General features: G+C 41.8%; 1 protein-coding gene across 1 annotated transcript; it reads left to right on the top strand.

The window, feature by feature from the left end:
• On the top strand, window positions 1–22,677 carry slc16a2 (solute carrier family 16 member 2). Its single transcript, XM_048231930.1, has 7 exons — window positions 1–1,648; window positions 7,656–7,800; window positions 9,945–10,422; window positions 13,876–14,019; window positions 15,475–15,703; window positions 17,992–18,238; window positions 18,685–22,677. Exons 1-6 carry the CDS (start codon window positions 1,147–1,149, stop codon window positions 18,213–18,215), a joined length of 1,722 nt encoding a protein of 573 aa, XP_048087887.1. The 5' UTR covers window positions 1–1,146; the 3' UTR covers window positions 18,216–18,238; window positions 18,685–22,677.
• The last annotated feature ends 3,112 nt before the right edge of the window (window positions 22,678–25,789 follow it).

Consider the following 25,789-nt stretch of genomic DNA (forward strand, 5'->3'; position numbering starts at 1 on the left):
GCTTCCCTTCCATGGACATTTCCCTATACGTCAACTCCGCGACCCCGTCTGTTCATCGCATTTTAAAGGGGATATGCCAGCAACGTGGGCGCGGGACTGCGCCCATCTCTGCGCGCAACTAATTTTGACATAATCTTTGCGAAATTATGAAGTCAAGAGTACTACATGGACACAGAAACGCATTTCTAACACAGTAGTGTGCATTTGCCGTGAATTATTACATGGGGAAGTTGTTTGCTGTGAGTGGCGCATAATCTGGCCAGGTTGTTCGTTGCATGCATGGTGTAAAGTGGATGGGAGTGAAAAACATATTGGACATATTTCTTTGGTCACTGTGTAGATGATAGTGTATGTTTAAGGTGATAGTACCTCAGGCTCGAACGATGAACGAGGAGGTCATTTGTGGCTCACGCTACTAACGTCATCCATTTGCTTGGCGCTTCGCTTCCTTGTACGAAGCCAATAGAATGAGTGCTGAGAGAAAGAGGGGCCGGTCTGGTCTCTGACATCCGATTCTTTCCCTAATCCTGTGCTGATGGAGGAATTTTAAATCCGCTTTCCAACCTGCCATAGGAGCTGTGAGTGAGCGGAGGCGGAGGGCAAATCTGTTGAATTGGGTTGTTTGGTTACTTTACGTGTGGACATTGATCTATGAGATCCAACCATGACTAATTTAACGGGGAGTATCTCTGTGTAGCCTAGTATATATAAATATTAAACAAATGAAAGAGGAGGAGTCGTTTGTCGTTTGTTTATGGATAAAGGGATGCAGGGCGCATTTACAAAGGGGACCGGAGCCACTTGGAGATGGGACTAAACGCCGCCAGACCTTGCGCAAGTTGATTTTTTGCACCGCGCAAGGAAACTCAACATAGGCTGAGATTCTTGGTCTTGAAAAGCTATTATCTCCTCGTAGTTAGGAGGCACAACATGACAGATACGACTCGAGACCTGTCACAATATTTTTTACTACATTTTAATTAGGGTTCCTTTAAATCATATTTGGGACACAAGTTTCCTTTGCAGTAGTGAAATTTGGACCTTGAAGCTTGTTGTTCCGCTCAAATTTACCACGGATGAAAAGGCAGCCACATATCAAGCTATTTTTGTACGCGTGAGTCGGCAACTGCATCCTTTCTGCAAAGGATGCACCCAGAAAACAACAGTAACTCGTCTGAGAATGTGCCAACAGGCGCCGGTGGTCCTGCCCACGAGAGGGCTGAGGTGAACGGACTGGACCAGGCAGAGGTATCAAATTGCGAACTGCAGACTGGACAGCGAGATCAGTCTGCTCAGAATACGATGGAGCATAAAGAGGCAGTCCATGTCCCAGACAAACTCGAGGAGGCGAATCAGTGCTGTGAGGGGAGCGAGAGTAAAAATGCCCCGGAGGATAGCACGGCACAACTCATCGAAACGGGATGTACCGAGAAAAGGCCACTCTCGCCACAGACAGGTCAGGCGCCAAGCGCCATGCATGGCTCGGACTTCGTGCCCCCCGAGGGTGGATTCGGCTGGTTGGTGGTCTTCGCCGCTACCTGGTGCAACGGGTCCATCTTCGGCATACAAAACTCCTTTGGCATTCTCCACTCTATGTTGGTAAAAGCGCACGTGGACCCTGACGACAAAGCATCGCAGTTTAAAGTAGGTGAGTTGTTCTGGTGCACCTGTTGGAAGTTTACTATTTCACGGTATTGATGGTGTAATAAACAGGTAAGTCGCAAGTACAAACAAACAAGTGAGTCATAGCATAGGTGTGAGTCACAATTCTTACACTTAATAAGTTCACGCACTTCATTCAAGAGTTGCATTCCATTTGACATGCCCTATAATACCTATAATTACCACAGAAGGGTTTCCGAAAGGTTTTGCATTTAAGCAACAGTTGCTCATACCTGACACCTTTCTTACATTTACAAAACCATAGACTCAATCTCAGCCTCAGCCTGGAGCATGGAGCATGGAGCAGGTTAGGCCATGTGTGTGCCATATGGAGCATCTTGAATTCAGATGTCTCTGACAGTTTGCTTGGTGCACCTACTGACCAGCATCTTCGGACCTTGTGAATTGCTGTGTGTGCATTAAGACTGCAGAGAATGTTCTTGGGTCCTTCCACATGATGTGGATTAGTCCTGTAGCTAGGCTGTACCCCCAAATCTAAACATAAAGCGATACATAGGCCATATTCTATAATCACTCCTATGATATGCTTTTTAGTGCAAAGTCCAAAGTACTTTCTGTTGAAGGAATAAGATAATCTGTCTAATGGAGATTCCTGTGCACATGTAGTCCTAGTCCCTGCCATGAGAAAGACTATGGCATGACTAACTCTTACAGTGACCTTGCAGGGAATAGGTGGAAAGGACTTTCCATTGTTTCTTGTTAGTTTATTTATTTAGTTTATTCAGCTTTTCCACACATTTTTTTTTTTTTAATCTGAAGAGTGAAATGGCTGCACACTAGCCTGTAATGTTCCTCTATCAAAGGGGGTGTGCAGTAACTGGACTGGTTGGGGACACATCCATCCCAGAGAGAGAGAGAGGGAGAGTGATAGAGAGGGAGAGATTGAGATGGGAAAGGAGAAAGGGAGGCAAAAAGAGGCCTTAAAGGGGGCAGGCACATTTTTCACTGCCCACTCAGTGTCGCGCTCAGTCCGCGAGGTCGGAAACAGCACTGTTTGATCATAGTGTGAGTTGTCAGGGAAACGCCCACGTTCATAATGCTCTTGCTAAAAATATGTATCGTTTGAGAAAATAATAATACAATAATAAACACTTTCCATTTAGACAGTATCTCTAAATACTGTGTTAGTATTGAAGACATGAGTCTTTTGTTATAAGACAATCTTAAGAAAATGTCAACATTTTGTGATAAGGGCATTTTAGATGTCTATGAAGACAATGCAATAAGTTGCAATTAAAATAAGGAACTTTCCATTGTGCCTGTTCAAGGGCCGCCTGACACACAGAAATGCCTCTTTGAATATCCTCTTTGAACTGAAGAATATACTGTATGTGAACGCCCCCTCTATCGTACAAGTGGACTGAGAAAAGTGCTTTCGAGAATACCTAAAGTCTCTACTTGTTCTGTGCTTGTGTGGGCATTACCTTGTTGAAGTCTGTCTGTATCGATGATCTTACAAGTTGAGCTCTGCATATAGTTTTGAAAGCAGCTTGGAGCATAACAGTATTGCAGTTTTCTTTATCTGAAAGTGCATCGGCAAAATGTTGTTAAGGTTAAGATAATGTTTTTTACAACATGGTTGTGCTTTCTGGTGGGATTTATAACTCATAAAACCATGCCGCTAGACCATGCAAGTAATTGACTAGAGTAATTACAGTGTATCCTATCTATATAGTTATTGCTATAGTTAAAGATATTGCTGCAGTTTAAGTGGCCAAGAAACAATAATTCAATCATCATCAAATTGCTGGTATTGCTTGTTTGCTTAATCTTGGCTAATTGTTCTCTGTTTTTCTTTCACAAATCAAATATCAATCTGAAAAAGAAGATTGATTTTGAAACGAGGCAGAAAAGTTAATATGATATGGTGTGCCACTCTATTACTAATTAACAAACTACAGACTGCACCTCTTTGAATTTGTTATTAGTGTGTTAATTCATATAATGTGAGAATATCGTTTCTCTGATTGTGGTGGTTGCTTTATAGCATGGATATTATAAACACAAATTCACTAGATTGTTATAGCTGAGCTTTTTAAGCCTGCTGTACTATTAATGATAAAAAAAACATGTCTGACTTCTGTCAAATCTAAAGCCTGTTTTGCTTAGTTGCATGTGTTTTCTCTAAGCAGAGTCAAAGTCCACCCCAATGGAAAAAAACATCTGAACATTATAGGCCATTGAATTTCATGGTTTACATACTGTCACTCTGTTGTATTTTTTTCAGTAATACCGCATGGGAGGTAGACACTGTATTTACTGGAACTCTCTCAGTCAAATGAGAGTAGCTTCTTGTTAGGATATCAAGTTATTTCTTGCTTGCCCACGACTCTGTAGACTGACACGTCACCTGTGGTTTTGAATAGATTACAGTAGGCTATGAGACAATGGGCATAACAATACCAGACAGACCTATCACCTGAGGTTAAGAGTCAAACAAAAATATGATTAATTCAGATAATTTGTAAGTGGGCTGGAAAAAATGTGCATATATAGTGTGCACATATTAGGGAAATATCACTTAAATGCTTAAATTAAAGTAATAGCTACTTTCTAAAATGTCATTGGCTAACTACAATCACTAGAGGATATAGCCTGTGCTACTTGCCACAGCTGTATCAGGCTGCGCTGGTGGAGCATGGAGATAGAGACATTGTGGGAAAAGTTGACAATAGAGGAATTCAAAATAAGGTTCTTGTGCTCATGGCCATAGCCATGGGTTTGAAAAATAATGAGATCCATGGCTTTGGGATATGCAAAATGCAATATGGTGTTTCACCTTGTAGTGGTGCTTGACTTGATACAGCCCTCAGAAGTGCAAAGCAGGAAAAGCACTAAAGTCAGATCAAGAATACATGTAAGAGCAGTTTACATAAGAAATGTCCATATTTCAAAGTTGCTTCTCCCAAAGTGCATAAGTGACTTAAATCAAGGGTAGAATATGTGGAGGCTGAAATGTACGTAGTGTACTGTAGTTGCACACTTTTTTTTTTCTTTTTTACTCAAGTGCCTGGGAGAATCTGGTCCTTAATCTTTGTCATGGATGAGAGCTTAGATGTTCTTGTCCGGACCAGAAAACACGGCAGCAGAAAAATGTCATGTTGTCGTGTTGCCAAAACAGCCAGGTGGTTTCTTAAACACACAGATCCGAACGTTGCCTTTTCTGATCTGATTTTTTTTTTTATCATCGACACACACTGGGTTTTAAAAAAAAACATTTAAAAAAAAAAACTTTTGAAATGTGTTCAATCGGATTATGGTTCTTTGTCTTGCATCCTTCTTTCTGCCACCCCGAGTCGGCTCTCTGGCACTGTGTGTGTTATGTGGCTCTGATCCAGCAGAGCTCAATTCTGGCTGAAATTAAGTGCTGAAAATGCTTTTGTATGTACTCTGTCAGGAGCTTTAGTTGGGTTTTTCATTAAGCTCGAGATGACTTTGATGATAGACCACAGGGTTGCTTGGGAGGGGGGGGGAGGGGGGTGGGGGTTCTATAATTGCCTCATGCATTTGTGGTAACTGTCATTGTGGGGCATTGCACACAGGGACTAAAACTCGAAAAATAGGAGGATATAGGTTCATAGAGTGTTTTTGGCTTGCTTCCTTTGTCTTTTGGATTCGACATGTGTTCTTAATTCATACCTAAGTCCTCCCGGGAAACTGAAATAGGTCGTAGCCTACTCCATACTGTTCCTGTCTCTGTGGGAACCTCAAACAGAATGATCTTTAGGAAATCAATAAATCATTTAGGGCAAGAGAAAAGTGTAATTTTTTTCACTGAGATTGTTCTAGGTTTTTGATAGTTGGTTGGTTTGTGTGTGCTTTGTAAGGCATCTCTGACGACAGAGATGAAGCCGTCGCCGCAATATGCAGCATAGACGGGAGGAAAAAAAGGGGGTGGGGGGGTGGGACTGTTCAATCTCTCACTCCCTGGGGCTGACCCAACTCTTCCCAAAACCTGTCAGAGTACATCTGTCACTGTTAGTGGGTCGCACTCCTAGAAGAGAGCCTGCTCTCTCTCTTATTCTCTTTTTTTTCTCCACTTCTCCCCCTCCTCCCTCCCTCACTCCCCCTCTCCCTATCTCACTCTCACTCTTTCTCTCTCTTGCTTCTTTGTTATGAGGCGTTCAGACCTAATTCCACTTAATGAGTTTCGTGTTGATGCTTTAATACTCTTGCCCAACAAGAAAATTGGGTCTGAAAGTCAAGAATGTAGGCAGTTCACTGTATAAAACAAGAGGCAAAACCATGCTTCTCCATGAAATAAACAAAAAGGGACAGACCAAAAAGCTATGAACATGCTGCTGGTAGTCGGGGGCACTGGTGCACAACGAAGGGCAACGTTTTGACTCTTTGCTCGTTAATGACCTGAATGACTAGTTTGATGTGTTGTTTGTTGCTGCTTCCACTTCCAGCCTAGACCTGCCAACCGACCCACACAGTCGGGCCTTTGATACTTCCACTACTGTTTCAGTACTGTTTCAGGCTTGTTGTCACTGCCACTGTTTATTTGACTGTATTCCTGATTTTTTTTTTTTAATGCATTCATAATTTTTATAATTTTATAGATCCTTTGAAAATCTCTCAAAGCTTATGCATTAATTGCCACTAGATAAACTACTCATATACTGATGTGTTTATACATTGTATTGTTCATTTTAGTCATTGATATGCACCACTACATATCAGGGGAGAATGATGCTTGTAAATTCAGACAGTCACAGGCAAGGTACAAATGACCATGACAAAATGGTTCAAATGTCACGATTAAGTGTGACCTTGGAGCATTCAAGTATGTACAGACAAGTATGTTAGACCTCTGAGCCATTCGATCTTTGTGTCTACTCTTAATTTCGACACAGAGTGGTCAACTAATCCTGCTGTTAATATTCACAGGAATGTCTGCAGCCTGTTGGGTTTAATGGTCTAAAAAGCTTATCCAGGATTCCTTGATATCGTACAATCTGTGCCTTACCAAACCCTTCCCCTTTTGATGTATGTATGCCAGAGACCCACATGTGTGGCTCCTATTCTAGTTTTCAAAGAGGTCTACATCTGAAATTGATTTGATAATTCAACAATGGGTTCTCGGTCACAGGACATAGCAATATGTAGGTTAGCATGTGATTTTTTTTAGGTGGATGTTTTCTTTCTTCATACCCTGGAAAACAATAACATCATGAAAAGAACATTAAACAAAATTGAATATCTACAAAGTCCAATGTATGCACAAACAATCAAGAGGGGTTCAAATGCATAGGGGCTGTACATGTGAAATGAACTGGCATCCCATTGAGGCCAAAGTCATTGTACAGTTTGTCTTTATGTAAACCTTGACCTCCCACTTCCCTCCAAAAAAAAAGAAATGTGTGTAAACATCCATTTGTTGTGTATGTTTGCCTAGCACTCCTTTTGCGTGGGTGGGTGGCTAGGCTTGGGAGGGGGCAACGACACATCTGAATTATTGCCAAGATGCACAACAGCCGTACCACTCCACAACTTCGACCCAGTGTCACCCCCAAATGTTTAACCAGAGTGCTCAACTGTCATTGACTTTAGCCTGGGCTGCAGACATAAAGCTACCTTTGGACCATGAAATAACACCATGTCTGTCTGACTCTTCATGAAAAAAAAAAAACACATTTATTGTCAGTCTGTGTACTTTATCAGGTCGTTTACTGGAGTGTGTGCCTTCAATGTTCGAAAACATGATGTGTTGTTGCCACGGCATTATCCAATTACCACCTGTGAGATGAGGCCCTGTATCCGACATATTATGTTGTTTTCGCTCTTATCCGCAATTATATGTGTTCACTGTGGAGAAAAAGTGATGTACGAGTTGTGGAAAAATACATCACCTCTCTGTTGTTATCAGCACATTTGTTGTAAGGCCCTGATTATTTATTTATTTATTTATTTATTTATTTATCTTTCTTTCTTTCTTTCTTTCTTTCTTTCCACCCTCCCTTCCCTAGCATGGGTCGGCGCGCTGGCCATGGGAATGATCTTCTTCTGCTCTCCTGTCGTGAGCATGTTCACAGACCACTTTGGCTGCAGGAAGACAGCGGTGGGGGGTGCGTTTGTGGCCTTCCTTGGGTTGCTGGCCACTTCATTTGCAAGGTAAACAGCTCTATCTCTCTCTCTATATCTCCTCTCTCTCTTTCTCTGTCTTGCTCCCTGTCTTTCTTTCCCTCTCTTTCTTTGGTAACATTATAGGAGCTAATCATTAATTATTCTGTTCCCTGCTTCCCCTCCTACCCTCTGGTTGAGTTCATCCAGGAACACTCTGCCTCCAGGACATGATGGGGGAAAAAAAGTCGAGGGTGACTCGGCTGGTTGCATAGCAAGGCTTTTGGTAGAGTTGACATGTTTATAAAGTGATAGCAAACCTTCCCTGCAGTCTCTGAATTAATGGATCCATTTACATTGTGAATGTATGTCTCGCCGAGCCTCTGCTCAACATAAAAAAAGAAAAAAAAAAAACATAGAGGACCCTTTGAAAGGCCTTTTTTGTTTATGTAACCAGAACAGTATGCAGAGAAGGTCTAAAGTATCTGTTCATAGAAAACCATCAAGAGACACATTGTGGTTCACAGATCTGGCCAATTGATGTGTTTAAGCAAAAGAGCTCTCACAATCAAATTCCTCGGCACTCCTGGCTCCAGTAATGAGTCTCTTGGCACGGCTGTCCACTCTTTTCATTTGCTCTCTCGTTATTTGTTTATTTTAGTCTCTCCCTCTGCCTCTGTTTCTCTTTCTCTCTCTCTCTCGTTCATTTAGCCTCTCTTTTTTTTCCGTAGCCTTTCCATGGCGACTTGCACATCTAAACTCACTGAATTGCTCTCACTGACTTCCTGCAGGGGTACTTTCGAAGCAGTTTTCTGCACGAAGAACCCCCCACCACACACACACACACACACTCCTCTCTCGTTCTGCCCCTCTCTCTCTCTGTGTGAAGCATTAGGACTGTTCTTCTGTAGGGTGGACTGCTGAGTGGAAAATGGCTGTTAATTTTCCCAGGCCTGGCTGCTGTGCTGAGGAGGCACTGACACCACGATGTGCAGAGAGATGGTTTATTGCCGTCTCTGGAGTTCGTCCATCCACACATGGCCCTCGAGCACAGTCTGTCTCTCTCTCTCTCTCTCTCTCTAACTTACACACACACACACACACACACAGGCGCGCACACACACACACACACACACACACACACACACATACACGCACACACACACACACGCACACACACACACACACATACAGTACATGCACGCACATAGGCATATGCCTGCAGAGCAAACATACACATAAAAGAAACACACACACATATACATACATGCCTGCACGTAGGCACTTGCATGCAGAGCATACATACACATAGATATGCATGCACGCACGCACGCACGCACGCACGCACGCACACACACACACACACATACTGTATCTGTAAGTCTGTACATGCACATACAGACATACATAGACATTCATGCACATGCAGGAACACACACACAAACACACACACACACCACCTCGGTTCACCCTGCAGAGCCTGAGCCCACCTTTAGGCTTTGATCAGAGCCTCCTGCCAGTACAAGCTTGTCTCCTCGAGCCCCCCGTGGTGTCGAGAGTCTCCAGTTTCAGCGTGGAGATTAAACAGAAGAAGCAGAGTGAAACAAAAAAAATGATGCCGATATCTCATCATGAGCTGTGGAGGCAGGGGTTGTGGGTCGGGTGGAGGGGGGGTGGAGGGAATCAGCAGCAGAATTAATGAACTAGATATGGAATGTGTTTTGATGTAGTCATCTGCAGGCTAAGCTTTAGTTTTGTGTCCTTTTTTTATATTGCTCATCCTCCTATTTTGCTAAGCATCTTAATTTATTTTGTGTAAATTAAAGAGCACGGCTAGTTAATCACCCGGCAAATGACTGTTTTCTTGATGTGAGCAACACATGTTATGGAAAGTGTGCTAAAATGAAGCACATTATTTTTTTTTACTGTTTTCATGTTTAGTGTGTTCCAGGCTATCACCGCCGTCACTTCTTTCATCCTCTTTCACTCTTCCATCCGTCCTTCTCTCTCTCTCTCTCTTTCTTTCTTTCTTTCTCTCTCTTTCTCTCTCTCTCACACACTCTCAGTTCAATTCAGTACACTTTATCGGCAAGGCCCTTGAAAAGGATATCGTGTTGCCAAAGTCTTGAACATACAGTATAGAACTATAGAAGGTTTATTTTAGAATTACTCTCTCTCTCTCTCTCTCTCTCCAGCTCCCTCGTCCTCCGCTACTTCACCTACGGGATCCTCTTTGGCTGCGGCTCGTCCTTCGCCTTCCAGCCGTCGCTGGTCATCCTCGGCCACTACTTCCGCCGGCGGCTGGGCCTGGCCAACGGCGTGGTGACGGGCTGCAGCAGCCTCTTCTCCATGGGTCTGCCGGTGCTCCTGAAGAAGGTGGCCGAGCCTCTGGGCCTGAGCGCCACCTTCCAGATCCTCAGCATCTTCATGCTGGTGCAGGCCCTCCTGGCCCTGACCTTCCGCCCGCTCCTGCCCTGCCGGGGCAGTGGGCCGATGGGGTCGCCCGGAAGCGCGGCATTGGAGGCCGGGGGTGGCGGAAGCCGGTGGCGGCGAGGAGTCTCCGCGGTGAAGGCCTTCTTCAACCTGCGAGTGTTCCGCATCGTCACGTACCGCGTGTGGGCGTTCGGCGTCGCCACGGCAGTGCTCGGCTACTTCGTGCCATACGTTCATCTGGTGAGCCTCCCGTCTCCCTCATGACTACCTTTTGAGTTTGAAAATCCTCCAACTGTGTAAAGTGAAGCAAAAATGTGAAGAATTGAATGGAAGCTAACTGTCAAGGTCTGGAGGAGGGATGTGAGGGGGTGATGAAAGTACTTACATCTTAATTCATTCTATACATAATGCCTAAGCATGGAGCAGAGCATAGCATTAAACATTGAAGCGAGCGAGTGAGGTGAGGCCATGCTATCTACTGTATATGTACACCACTGCTGATCATTATAGGATGTCTGAGGTTAATTATTGAGACGCACGCTCCTTTGAAACTCTTTGGGGTGGTCAGCGAAACGCATCCTAATTTAACCTTTCGGAATAGAGAAAACAGATGTGCTTTTGTTTTTACACAACCAGAATGGGCCAGAATTTTCTCTTCATATTGATTGATGTAATGAGGACAACTCTGATGAAGATCATGTCAATACATCTAGACATTTTAAAAATTTCTTTGAGTAGCCTGACATTCAAATAGGAATAGCAGGGATCTCTCTCTCTCTATCTCTCTGTTTCTGTTTCTGTCTCTCTCTCTCTCTGTTTCAGTCTCTCTCTCTCTCTCTATCAATTCAATTCAAGCGAGCTTTATTAGCATGACAAATATTTTTGCATTGCCAAAGCAGAACATGCATACATTTACACATACATTTACATAAAGAATGCTTGGAATACAGTACATGGCAAATAGATATGCATCCCAGATTAACAAACTGGTGAATGTGTATGTGTGTGTGTGTGTGTGTGTGTGTGTGTGTGTGTAATTATACGGATAGGTGCCGTATAAAAGTAATAATTATTTAACCAATAGGTGCCGTATAAAAGTAATAATTATTTAACCACTGTCTTTTGCCTTATGGCATTCAGTGACGTATTTGGCAGCAAGACCTGCTGTCTGTCCCTGCTGTCCAAGTACTGCCATTATTTCTTGTTCTTCTAGATTCCGGAACCCTGGGATTAGCCTGTGTAGCGAAGGGAGAGAGCAGTGACCCCACACGGTCTTGAACGCAATGCCAAAGAGCCAGTTAGTATGGCAGTCAGAGCGCATACTCAACTGTCCGTCACACTGCCCTCCCCTTCGGGAAGCTTGTCCATGCATTTCACACACACTGGCGTCCCTCGCGCAAACACCAGTTGTACTTCTCCCATCCCAGGCTGCCCCACACACCTGCTTCACCCATCTCTGGGGTCCCTCACACTGGGGTCAACCAATTCGGGTGACCTCACGGCAAACCATCCCACTTCTGACACCATATGTAGCGAAGGGAGAGAGCAGTGACCCCACCTGGTCTTGAACCCGGGTCTCTGGGGCACTAAACCTGCAGCTTGACCAACTTGCAACGCCAAAGAACCAGGCCCGTTAGTATAGCAGTCAGAGCGCATACTCAACTTTAGTGACGGTACTCCATCACAGCCTGTCAAAGTATGACTTCCGTATAGTTCTTTATTACACGGCTCTTCAGAGTGCTGCAGAAAGTTCCATTCACATGAATGGGCCTTCCCAACATTCGGGCCTATGTTAAATCTACATAAATCACCGGCAAAGCATTTAATCACCGCTGTCAATGGCAACGGGTTTTGTGCTTCTGATTAATGTCTTTCATATCACTACGCAAGGACTGGAACTTCATTCAAACGTGAAAGCAGACGGTTGATCAGCTGTGTTCTAAAGAATGTTTGATTCAAGTTCAGCAGCGTGTGTTGTTGCGAACTATTTGTTTCTCAGCAAATGCCACGATGAACGGTAACAAATAGGCTAGGTTATGTAGGCTAAAGTCATATCGTGGGGAGTTTATTATTTTGTTTTGGCAAGTAGCCGTATAATAAAGCGGGATAATGTATAGAACGCCGGTCATTACTGTGAAAATAAGTCCCTTCAGGGCGGAACAAGACCCCTCCGCTGCGCTGCGCGACTTATTTTCCCAGTAATGACCGGCGTTCTATGCATTATCCCTTACATATTTCTCACAGTGAAGAAGAAAGTGCACCTCAGTCTTAACCTCACCTCTTATGCACTGACCACATATTCTTTGCTCTCTTGGCAACCAGGATATTCTTAGTCTGCCTTTTTCTATGGCTAGACTGTGGGCACTGAGTCTGTATTTGGTCAGGATCTTTCTGCTTTATATCTCTAACAGTAAAGAGATATTCCTCCAATTGGTATTCAGATTTTATGGACCGGTAACATTCTAATTTGCTTTGTTTTTTTGTCTTCTTTTGCCAATGTTCCAAATATTTTTCTTTAGATTCTTGAATGATCTTATTGGTGTTCAGTTTGAAAGGAGCACTTGTCTGAGAGAAGTTATTAATGTCTTCTTTGGAGATGCATCCAGAATTTGAGGGCTCTTTTTTGCATGTTGATGGAATGAAATTACTATCTAATGAAATTACTATTACTCTCTCTCTCTCTCTCTCTCTCTCTCTCTCTCTCTCTCTCTCTCTCTCTCTCTCTCTCTCTCTCTCTCTCTGTTTCTGTCTTACTCTCTCTATGACTCTCTGTCTCTCTGTCTCTCTGTCTCTCTCTCTCGCTTATGCATTACGGATGGGAGCTTTCCCCCACGCCCTAGTGCAGGTGTTTTTTTTCTTTTCTAGCCTGACATACAGAAGGAACCCAGGGGCAAAGGAGGTGTGTCACGGAGCTGTGAAATTGTCAGATATCGACAATCCCTTTGCAGTGCTGTTTTTTCAGGCCGTGGCTTAGATGTAAACAATACTCCCGGCCTTTGTTGTAGACCGTGTCGTGGTTCCAACAGAGAAGTACGCCGCGATCCACTCCAACGCCGCAGGAAGGGGACCTGCTCTATAGTCGCCCCTAAACATGGAGACCCTATGGCCATTGATGTTATTGTACCATGTGTCCATGTGGGGAGGTTTCAAAGCAGGGAAAATATTCCTCTAGGCCGGAGGCCTTGGGGTCAGGAAGTATTATTATTATTAGAATTATTTTGCTGTTGTTCTTCTCTGTATTGAGGGTGGGTTAGAGGGAGTGGACAGAGACCGGCATTCTTTAACTTAAAGCAGCCCTGTCTTGAGAATTGCCTAGTTTTATGGAACGTTTGGTAGGGAAAGATGGACCCCCCAAAAGCTGTCCCTTCACAAGCATTTATTCAGCTACTCAGGGCAGTAGCCTGGTTTGCTGCAAAATAAAATCACCATTATTACAGTTAATGTGCTGAGCTCTTTTGAATTTGTGACACTGAGCTGACGCTTGTGCGAAATGAAAGGTTAACTGAGCCGTTGCACGATCACTAATTAAAGCTGAGTGGGAGATGATCTGTAAATTAAAATTTCAAAATTATATTGGCAGCAGTGATGCGTGAATGATGTCTCGCTGTGCTCTGAAAATGTAAATGTCTTGGTGTGCTGTGTGTGTGGGGATGTGTGCTTACTTTATTATCTTATTACTCTGCCCTTTCACAGATAGAGTTTGTGGAGGAGCAGTTCCCGAAGTCGGAGAAAGACTGGATTCTACTGGTATGCATCGGTGCCTCGTCGGGAGTTGGACGACTCATCTTTGGGAAAGTGGGAGACCTCATTCCAGGGGTAAAGAAGATATACATGCAGGTACATCCATCAAGATGTCAGCATACATCATGTACTGCTTACACTAGCGGCCCACAAATAGCTACTTCTGAGCCAAACATGCTCTCTGCCAAGATGTTTTTGGCCCAGAGTGAAATTTTCCACATAAACTCTGGGCTGGGTCTGAGGGTCAAAGCGGTCAGAAATCCACTGTAATAATAAACTATGTGATATAATGCAACAGTTTAGGCTTAGCATGATGGCAAGTTGTTATGGAAACGACCTTATATAAGGTTGATCAAGGGTCTACAGAGGAGGGGTAGCTTTTGTGAGTGCTAGGCTACTTTTGACTTCCCTTTGTATGTCCAAAGCTCATTTGATAGTTTTTAACACTGGTGCAGTGCCCGTTCAAACATGCTATTCCTGTAGAAAACCTGTAGCCCGATTACATGCCCGCAGGTAGGCCTGCTTTCAAAACTGGATGATGATGTTATTATAAGGCAATAAGCAATCATGACGGGCTACTATAGGCTTGGGCTGCCATAGACATGATATGCTCTAGGTCTGACCTGTTAATTACGATGTAATGAAAGTTAATTCAGATGTATCTCTTAATTTTAATGCAATAGACACACAACACTATAGAAAATTATAATTATAAATCTATGCTTACATTTTTCAAAGTCTTGACATGTGACATCTGTTTGAAGTCAAATGGACAGGCTGACATTCTGTTTGAAGTCAAATGGACATGGCATGATGTTATTTCAGTTAGCCTATTAGCTGGTTTGATTTGCATTGAGCTCAATGAACATCAGACCAGCTAATAGGCTAACTGAAATAACACCATGCCAGTCTCTAGGTATGGTGAAGGGTATGTGATGATGTGGGGCTATTTTAATTCCAAAGGCCAAGGGAACTTTATCAGGATGCAAAGTATCCTGGATCCATGAAAAAAATTGGCCTTTAAAAATAAATATCTGCCTGCCTCTATGGGAATTTAATAAGGGGTGTGAATATGTATGACTCCTGTATTTATTTACGATATATTATTCATGCACAAAGAAAATTGGTGTCCTTAAAGGTTGGATATTTCCTCATTTTTTTACTTAAGGGATTAAGATCAATTTGCAAAAGATAATTTTATATTCCTCTTTTTAGTCAACTTTAGCATGGGTTCAAAAACTTATGAGCCTAACTGTATGTATTTATACAACAGGTATAAATATGTATTAATTTCTGATTGGATGAGAAGCATTCCATGAGTCATCCAGAGTAGCAATGTGACTCCCACTCTTGCCATATTGCTTAAGTATGTATTATTTATTTATTTATTTAACAGTAAATTATATGTTCATCTATTGACTTGTAGATGACGTCGTAGTAGTACAATTTCATTAGCTATAGAAATAGCTTTCACTGTTGCCGTGTCATTAAGCCTACTTTGCTTACCTCCTTCATCTGTCTGTGTCATGTCATGTTATTGTCGTCCCCTAGGTGGCGTCCTTCATGGTGCTGGGCCTGATGTCCATGATGATCCCCCAGTGCCGTGTGTTTGAGGGCCTGGTGGTGGTGTGTGTGTTCCTGGGGCTCTGTGACGGCTGCTTCATCACCATCATGGCGCCCATCGCCTTCGAGCTCGTGGGGCCCATGCAGGCCTCGCAGGCCATTGGCTATCTGCTCGGACTCATGGCTATCCCCATGACTGCTGGCCCTCCCATAGCCGGTGAGTAATAATAATAATAATAATAATAATAATAATATTAATGATAATAATATATTTTATTTATAAAGCGCCTTTCAAGACACCCAGGGTCGCTTAGTACTGACCAGTGACAGTGTGGTTTGTTTGAATAAGCACTCTGAACTCCATTAAGCTTACTGTTCATTATGCTCATAGATGGATATTTTGTCTGGGTGAGAAGAGTAGAGAAGAGAAAGATGTTTTGGCCTTCAGCCTCTACTCTGTATTGTTATTGAGTTATAAAACACAACAGATGTTGTCGCTCACTGATTTGAAGAAGGTTGTTTGAGATGTAGAATTGTAGTTTGTCCAGTGGAGAGCCACATATCTTGTGTGATGTTAAAGCAATATTACAAATGGGCCGGATGGCAGGTGTCTTAATGAATTGAAATAGTAGTACACAATAAGCATTGTTCAAATACAATGCAAACACTCAGACTGATGCTGAACATGATAATTGTTAGAGTCTTTTGACGCAGCCTTTTCTGTTACATCATGCAAACATCTGGACTCTCTCTGTGTTCCTCCTACGGACATAACAGGAAGATCCATTATGGGAGCATGAAGTCTCTAATCAAATTTATTAGACAGGATTTCCCGCCACCTTCAACTCATTCAGTGCAAAAATGAAAAAATAAATTAATTTTCATGGCCCCCCCTATTTTTCTCAATTCTTTGAGCCAGGGTACACACATGTGAGCACGCACACACACACACACACACACACACACACACACACACACACACACACACATACACACACACAGCTCACAGTAAGTGCTTCCCCAGCTTGCCATGTAGGTGGATATGCTTGAGATGTGTAGTGTGTGTGTGTGTGTGTGTGTGTGTGTGTGTGTGTGTGTGTATGCTGGGGACACAGCCTTCCCCAAGCAAAAGGTTTTCACACATGGAATGTTGACACCATCAATGCCACTCAAGTAGATCTCCTTTACCTGGATCACCCTTCAAGGTCACAGCCAATAACAGCGTAGCTCATCCCACAAAAGAGCTTTTTACTCAGCCCCTGTCACTGGCCTATTTTGTGCACTTACCTACCTTGTTGTGACTAAATAGATGTTTGAATGGAGACATTCATGATGTCAGGGGGCCTCTTTAACAGATACAGTAAGCTCCTCTTTATAAGGAAGGCTAGTCAATACCTTAATACTGTATCTATGTAATCATATTTCGATTGCTTTGGAAATCACAATCATGGAAAAGTCAGCAATAGATGTGAATAACCCACTGAAATTTGTGCAAATGGTACATTAACTCTCGCCCACAATAGCCATGTTTACATGGACACTTTTAATCCGATTAGAAATGGAATAATGGCTCAATCGGAATAAAATCAAATTTCTCTCTTTATTTTTTGTCTTTTTCTTTGTATTTCTTTCTTTTCGTCTTCGCTGGATTGAGCTAAATCCTTCTGTAACAAAAATACCACCAACTTTGTTGTGTGGGAATAAAGTATCTGTAGGCTATGCATAACCGCAAATGCCTTTATACAAAACCCTTGAGTCCAAAATACAAGCCCTTGATGCAGGCACCAAGAAATACCAACAAATACTAACAAATGGCAACAAATTTCCATTCAATTAAAATATTTGGCCAATCCTCTTTGTTGCTGTGGCCATTTATGATCCAGCAACATACCAGACAAAACACAAGCCCTTGGTGCAGGCACCAACTAGCCTGACGAGCCAGACCCACATTAAAATGTAGGGTCTGGGCACTCACCGTTCACAGTGCTCTAGTCCGAAGGGCGGGATAATCGGTTGTCTTTCAAATTCCCTCTGCATGCAATAGGACAGCGCTGAATCCCATGCGTTTCCCCACCAGCGGAGCTAGTTGGCTAGTTCAAACTTTTGCCAACTTAAAACAAGCTTAACTCGTGTCACACTGTTGGCCAACTGCAACATCCAACGTCTTTGTTTTCAAGTAGCAGGGAATTCAAGCCAAACCGTTGCAACTCTGCCATCAATCATTCTGTTAAGCCCGCCTAACCTAGGGTAGGACTAAAGGTAGGATATATGATAGACCCAGAAGGAGTCAACAAATGTTGGCATGATGGTGCTCAATCATACCCAGTCAATTTTGTTTAATGAACTCATAGCATAGATTCTCCCCAGTCAAAAAACAAATGGTTTGTTTGGTTGAAAATACTTGTGAAAGATACAGTGGACTGGAGTAGATGTCTTTTAACAGGAACTGGGCGTTGTTTTTTTCTGCATCCTTTGCTCACCAACAAATCTCCACCTCTCCTCCAGGTCTCCTGCACGACTATTTTGGCAACTATGACGTGGCGTTCTACCTAGCTGGCGTGCCGCCCATCGTTGGCGGGATGGTACTGTTCTGCGTGCCCCTGGTCTACCAGCGCATGGCCAGGGCACAGAAGAAGGAGCCGGAGGACCCCAGCGCCGACAGGATGCTAAAGAACTGCTCCAACGGAGACATGCTCCCCGGCTTCACCGACATGGAGACCCACATCTGAGAGCTCCTGCCTGCCATGCAAAGGTACCCGTCTTACAGTTCTCTAGATCCGTAAACAAAGCCCTTCATGCAACATCATTCATATTGCATCATAGTCATGGGCAAAGATGTGACTTGTTCAGATATGTTCTTTGGCAGTACTTCCATGCTCCCTGCCTAGCCTGGTTGTGCTTAGTTGGGCCTGGTCCCAACATGTTAAGAACCAGGAGTTGAGAGGTTTTGGAGACTCTTGCTGCATTATTTCAAGGGCCATCCATTATTGTTGTTGTAGTAATAGTTGTTATTTTTACTGTAATCTGATAATCCGTATTCTTTAGAAAATCTTGTATTGTGCATAATGCTTTATTTTTGGATGGTGCTAATATTCTTTTTTTAAAATATACTGTTTGTTTTATAAGTCACTTCGGTCAAACACGTCTGTCAAATAGCATAACGATGTCCTTCTATTGTTTGACTTTTCACCTTTTCAGTCCAGAGGGATTCTGTTCACCAGCACATACTCAACTGTGACCTGTAAGAGTCTCCGAAACCATGGCAACTATGCATTCATAGTTTGTCACAGAACTGTCAACAAAGTTACTAGAATCCAGGACATGTTCATAGGAGAAGAAATGTTGTTGCTTCAAAGCCCTCCATAGTCCTTGAGAATGCCTTCACACATCCCTACACAACCCGTGTCCCATATGATGTGACATATTAACTGAAAGAGAAAGTTTGATGATATTGTGTGTGTGTGTGTGTGTGTGTGTGTGCGTGCGTGCGTGCGTGCGTGAGTGCGTTTGTGTGTGTGTGTAGCGGAGGTAGGACTAAAGGTAGGATATATGATAGAGACCCAGAGGGGGTCAACAAATGTTGGCATGATGGTGTTCAGTCATACCCTGTCATTTTGTTTAATGTACTCATAGCATAGATTCTCCCCAGTCAAAGAACAAATGGTTTGTTTGGTTGAAAATACAGTGGACTGGAGTAGATGCCTTTTAACAGGAACTGGGTGTTGTTTTCTGCATATGCAAAATATGATATAATGTTGTGGGTAAGATCCAGCTGGAAGTTATTGAAGGACTACTCCATAACTGATTACTTCCTTGTAAAAAAGCCTTTTTTAAAAATGTGTTTTCATTTATGTTCTATTTTTTCTGTCTGTTATCTACCAAGTTAAATTTGTAATATGCTTCAAATTTATTTTGTATAACAATATTTTGGTGACAAATCGAGAAAAGCAACACATGTTTTTATATATGCATAAGTTAGTTTTAATACATCTTTAATTACTTACAAAACCAGTCTCAAATCCTACGTATGCCACTATGCACACATTAATATGCAGTAGTTTTGCAGTCTGTGCCATTGGCTACATAAACATTAGATTACTATGTTGGAAAAAATACATAGTCTCAATGGACTATGTAGAGCCTTAATTCCCTCTGTATAAGTGCTACATCTCTCCCCCATTATATTGCATTCATTTGGCAGTGTCTGATAGGAAACATCTCACCTCATATGATTTGCATAATGATTTTTGGCTTCAGATTTGTATTGATTTTCTTGATATGCATGTAGAACACTGACTCGTAGAATGATTTTATTTTCCTTGTTCTGTGTGAAAAATGGCTCCAAGGTCCTCTGTGTGAATCATAGCAAGCAATGCTAATGAGATGGAGCAAAGATCAGATATTGAGATGGTGTGTGGTTGTGTGAAAACGTCCCTTTTAAATCCGTTTGTTTGTTTGGTTGTTTTCTTTTGTTTATTTGACAAAACGGTCAGTGCACTGCTTGTTATCTTCTGGTTGAAGAAGTACCTCCTGACAAACATTAATTGAACACTAAGCATTGGCTTGACATTAAGACTAATCAGAGTTGTTTTTGAAGGATTGGCACGCATGCATACCACTGACATTCTCAGCACCATATTATGGTATGTCGCTATGATATGAGAAACAAACAGTGTAGCATGTGTCCCCTTCATTTTTCAGTGAAACGTCAGTTTAGGATCATTGTTGTAATTCCGTCATGTTGTCAAAGGACAACAACAGCAACCCCTTGCCTAGTTCTCCCAAAATTAAGCTTGTGCCAGTTAAAGTATCTGTGAACAAATCGTCTTTTGCTTGATTCATTGACCTCCGTCAAAAGAAGTAGGCGACTACAGTAGCTTTCTAATTGACATCTTCTGAGCTTTATATGTTTTTATATTGGACATGCTTTTCCTTTGGAGTCAGTATAGTATAAACAATATCGCCTCACTTGGATCAGTGCTTAGGGATCCCTTTTTAGACAGTAATTCAGCACTGTTCCCTTACCATATGGATCATGTACCTCTCCTGATAACTGGTTTCACTACTTCCTGTTTTCTGTGATAGTACCTTGAATAGGTGTGTGTAGGAGTGTGCCAAGGTCAGAACATACCTCAACTGCCCTCTCCTCTAGGTAAAGTCAAGATAAAAAAAAAAAAAAAAAATATATATATACATATATATATATATATATATATATATATATATCTCACACACACACACACTCTCTCTCTCTCTTTTTTCTGAAATGCCGTTGCACTTATCTCTATCTCCCACAAAAGGCAGAATGCATGTTTCAGTCAGACTTTTAAGAGAGTGGGGAGGGGGTTGTGCATTTGAGATTCAGATTTTGTGTTTCGTCTCACTTCGTAGAATGTCTCAGGAACTCAGGGACTGCTTGTTGGATAGTTCCAGATGCTCTGTTACCTTCTCTCTCTTCAGGTCACTTTCTCCTGTGCTTGCTGTAGCATTTTTCCGCCCTATGGGGTCAGAACAAATACACAATAGGAAACAGAGCCTGCTGCTTTCTTGCGGTGTTGGTGTAGAGACACTGTACAATCTAAGACCACAAAAAATCAACTGTATGCTGCTTTTTCTGTTCTTTTTTTTTTAAGTCAGGCTTTGCGAAAACAGCATACATGTGCCATTAATTGAGTTCAGCTGTCCACATTCTTTGCTTTGTGTAGCTCGAGCGTATTTCTTCCGCACTTCCCAAATCGGTGATAGACGGTCTTCCATGACATGGTTTATGTTTTTACCAAATGTAACGCAGGCTGTGTGTGCGTGTGTGTGTTTCTGCGTGTGTGTGTGGCTGTGTGTGTGTGTGTGTGTGTGTGTGTGTGTTTTTTTGTCTGTGTGTGGTTTGTGTGTGTGTGTGTGTGTGTGGTTTGCGTTTGTGTATGTGTGTGTGTGGTTGCACTGTTTCAGTGCGAGCAGGACGCAGGGAGAGAGCAAAGGAAGAGAGCATTTCTGAGCCCTGTGGAGTCTATGTTTCCGTTCCGTAGAAACCACTCCCTCTCGATGCCTCTCTATGGCCTCCACTTGCTTTTTTTTTTTAAGTTTGCAAATCTCCAGCATTCAAAAATGTTACTGTCAGTTTATAGGGAAAACACAAAATTATCTCACAGCTATTACCTCAGAAACTGTTGAAATTCCTCCCTGTATTTGCAGGGAGTTGCCATGGCATTACCTTGGAATAGGACCCAATCGATAAATGACTGAAATCACAGCAATTTTATTCCACATAATGGATATATCATATCCACAGTAACATGCAGATTTGATGATGTTCTGGGTGTTATCTTTTTATTTCTCTAGTGACTTAGTCACTTACAGTTTAAATCTGCCGAATTAGGATTTATTTTTATTCTTTTTTTTTTTTGCCAAGGCAGTGTGTTTGTATCAATGTCAATTTTTTGTGACTAATTTGTAAACTGATTTCTTTTTCTCCTGTCAAGAAATTAAATATTTTATGACAGTGCAGTGCCTGCATAGAAAATATATGCTGTATTAATTCTACAGAAGATAAATGTTTTGTAACACACAAATGAACATATAACAGTTTACATAATCTTTATAGAATCCTCTGTGGAGCACAGCTCATATATGCATCATATATATAAATATAAATCTAAAGCTTTCTTTAAGTATGTATATTGTAACTATCCTCCTAGAGGCTGTTGCTTTTAATCTGATGAAACATGTTCTCTTCATGTTCTGCTTGTCAAATTAAACATCTTTTAAATGCAGATGTAAAATTACATTTTTAAAATACTGTTTTAGGGCCAAGCCTTTCTTGACAGACTGAGTATTTGGAACGGAACGTTGATAACAGTCCTCTAACTCAAAGAAGGCTTTTCTACCAAGACTTGGGCTGTGGTTCTCTGTGAACCAGAGTGCACGAGTTTACTTTTGTTTGGGGATTCTCTCTGACCGAGTGCTATCGCTGTGTATTGTCTGTGCAACTTGGGCACCTCTTCTCCAAACCTCAATCTTTTGATATCATTTGGTTTTGATACCACTTTTGGTTTTTGCACCCCATCACAACAAAAAGAAGGAAGCCTACGCTCAAAGACGTTCTGCTGCTAGGGATGAGTAATTTTGTGTTTATGTGAATAGTTTTTGATCCTCAATAGTATACATCTTTTTTCTAATAAACCAACAATAAGCGGATGATGTGGCTTTTGACTCTTTTGTTGCATCGACTGTGTTGTTTACGTTTGACTTTTTATTTAAAGGTTAGCACTACATGCAAAACACAGCACTACATCATACCTGTCAACATTTAGCTTTCCAAAAACGGGAGATTTTTTTTTTTTTTTTTTGGGGGGGTGTTTTATGCCGGATCTGTGTTTGCATATTTAATACGTTTCATACACGTGTTTCAACCTATGGTTTCAACACTGCATTTCGGTCGTTGCTTTTACCTTACCATTACCTTACGCATGCCAGTTATGTATCCACCAGCTGCCTGCCTGCAGCCTACTTCCAAAACTCCAAAGCTGCTTGCTGTCAGATTTGGTTTCGAGGGCACAAGTTCAGTGTATCAACAACACTCAATAACAGTTTATGTGATGTGTTAATCAATTAAATTCCCAACAATTTCACAGCAGCTAGTTCTGGAGTAGGCCATTTAACTAGCCCGCTTGCTTACGACGAGACTCAGGCTGCGCAGTCGGCACCCGCTTCCTTATTTGGGTTTTGGGTTGCCAGGTTTTAGCCTATGACAAAACGGTTAAATTTAAACTAAGTGATCGTGTATGTGTAGGGTGTATTTCATAAACAATTTGGCAACTTGAGAGATGTCAGACTAATAGAAAAAATTAATGGATCAATGATTTTAGTTTGATGACCATGCAAATTACGGGAGTTTTCCGGGAGAAATAACAAAACGGGAGGGTGCTGGGAGATGACCTTGAAATACGGGGGAACCCGGGAAAAAAGGGAGTGTTGACAGGTATGCACTACATGCAAGTACAGTGCATCCAAAAAGTCTCACATTTTCAGGATATTTTCTCAATCAGACATTTTATTGCAGATATTTTTTTATCATATAACACGTTCTGTGAACTCCATAAAGCTTTATCAACACATTCATAAAGCTTCATAAAGATTGACAATCGATTTATCCTGGCCATGTTAATAAAACACATGTTATTGTGGTGAAATATCCTAATGCAACATAAAAGTATTTTTTACCTCTAGCTTCTTTCAGTCCATAATCCTCCTGACAAAGACCTTTCAACCATTCCTTTACTGTCTGTAAACCAAGGCCGTGGCAATAAAGTCACCATTGTATATATTATGATTACGGCCTTGCTGAAATGTTGACACCTGTATCAAAAGAAATTCCCTGTACTTCCAGTAGGCCTATTGGCGAATGAATGATTCTGTTTCTGATATAGAAAAGAGCAGTTACGTTAATGTTGTTTTGTGAAGCAAAAATCGCTGTGGACCTTTGCACAGTGCTGTACATATATCTCCAAAGGTAAAATTCTGTCATATAGGAACAAAGCTGTGGCTTCAAAAAGACAGCCATCTAGTTGGACAGAACCATCCTTTTTTCGAATATGTTGCGAATAAATGTGGTGTGTTGTGTGTGTGTGTGTGTGTGTGTGTGTGTGTGTGTGTGTGTGTGTCTGTAAAGGTATAAGACAAACTTGATCAATTTTGGTTATGTTTTGATTTGTAATTGAATGTGCAATGCAATTGATATTGATATTATGGAATTAAATGCTTTTCTAAGGACACACACACAAAGTGAAGAAAAAGGAATATTAGGCTGTTCAAAAAATAGCAGTGTTTGCATGTTTCTTCACAAACTCTAACTAATCGAACTAATATTTAGTTGCACAACCATTATTTCATAGAACTGCTTCACATCTGTGTTGCATGGAGTCAACCAACTTCTGGCACCTGTGAATAGGTATTCCAGCCCAGGACGATTGAATTACATTCCACAATTCCTCTGCATTTCTGGGTTTTACCTCAGAAACAGCATTTTTGAGGTCGCCCCACAAGTTTTCTATGGGATTGATTTCTGGGGATTGGGCTGGCCACTCCGTAATGTCAATCTTGTTCGTCTGGATCCAAGACTTTACTCACTTAGTAGTGTGTTTTGGGTCATTGTCTTGTTGAAACACCCATTTCAAAGGCATTTTCTCTTTAGCATAAGGCAACATGACCTCTACAAGTATTTTGATGCATTGGAACTGATCCATGATCCCTGGTATGCGTTAAATAGGCCCAACACCACAGTATGAGAAGCATCCCCATAACACGATTTACCATAACCATGCTTTACTGTCTTCACAGTGTGGCTTGAATTAAGTGCATGGGGGTCGTCGGACGAACTGCTTGCGGCCCCTAGACCCCCTAAAAAAAGGGGGTCCACAAAATGTTGCACCATTTCTCCTTGAGCCAGTCAATGTGTCCTTTGGTAAATTTCAACTTATTCAGTACATATCTTTTTTTCAGCAATGGGACTTTGCGGGGGCTTCTAGCTGATAACTTTGCTTCACATAGCCGTCTTCTGATCGTAACAGTACTCACAGGTAACTTTACATTAATACACAGGATTAGGTTTTATAATCCCTTGTGCCAAAATCCAAGGTAAAAAACACATTCAAACACAAATAAAGTCCTCTACAATGTCTGCAGCAAGGAATTTGCATATCACCGGTGTTCGTCAACTCGAAAGTTGCACATCAATGCAAAGAAATAGTGTTGACATTGAGGGGAGTGTTCATTTATTTTCATTGTGTCCCCTAGGTTATATCTGTGGCCTGAAATGCCTTGTATGTTAAAAAAAAACTTCTTCCTGAAGCACTTTTGAATTTATTTCCTCAGCATATTAGGTCATATCATAGATTATTATGGCCATTATTTGAACAGTGAAAGTAATAATAAAAGTATTTTTGAAATTTAATGTCACTAATGCTGATTATTTAATGATTCATTTGAATTTAAATATTTAAAATACTTTCACAGCAAAAATTATATATGCGATTAATTTAGATTAATTAATCACAGAGTATGTAATTAATTAGATACATTTTTTAATCGATTGACAGCCCTAGTATATATGTATAAATATATACATACATACAGTATATATATGCGTGTGTGTGTGTGTGTGTTTGTTTGTTTATGAACACATGCTTCTCCCCAGCCATGAGACGAACCCAGACCTCCAACACTGGCTGTGGCGGACTGCTGTCGGGTCAGTTTAGCCCCCGGTGTGATTACGTCGTTTGACCTACTTCTGACGACGCACAAACCCGAT

This window comes from Alosa alosa, chromosome 21 (assembly GCF_017589495.1).
Source record: "Alosa alosa isolate M-15738 ecotype Scorff River chromosome 21, AALO_Geno_1.1, whole genome shotgun sequence".
NCBI classification, from domain to species: domain Eukaryota; kingdom Metazoa; phylum Chordata; class Actinopteri; order Clupeiformes; family Clupeidae; genus Alosa; species Alosa alosa.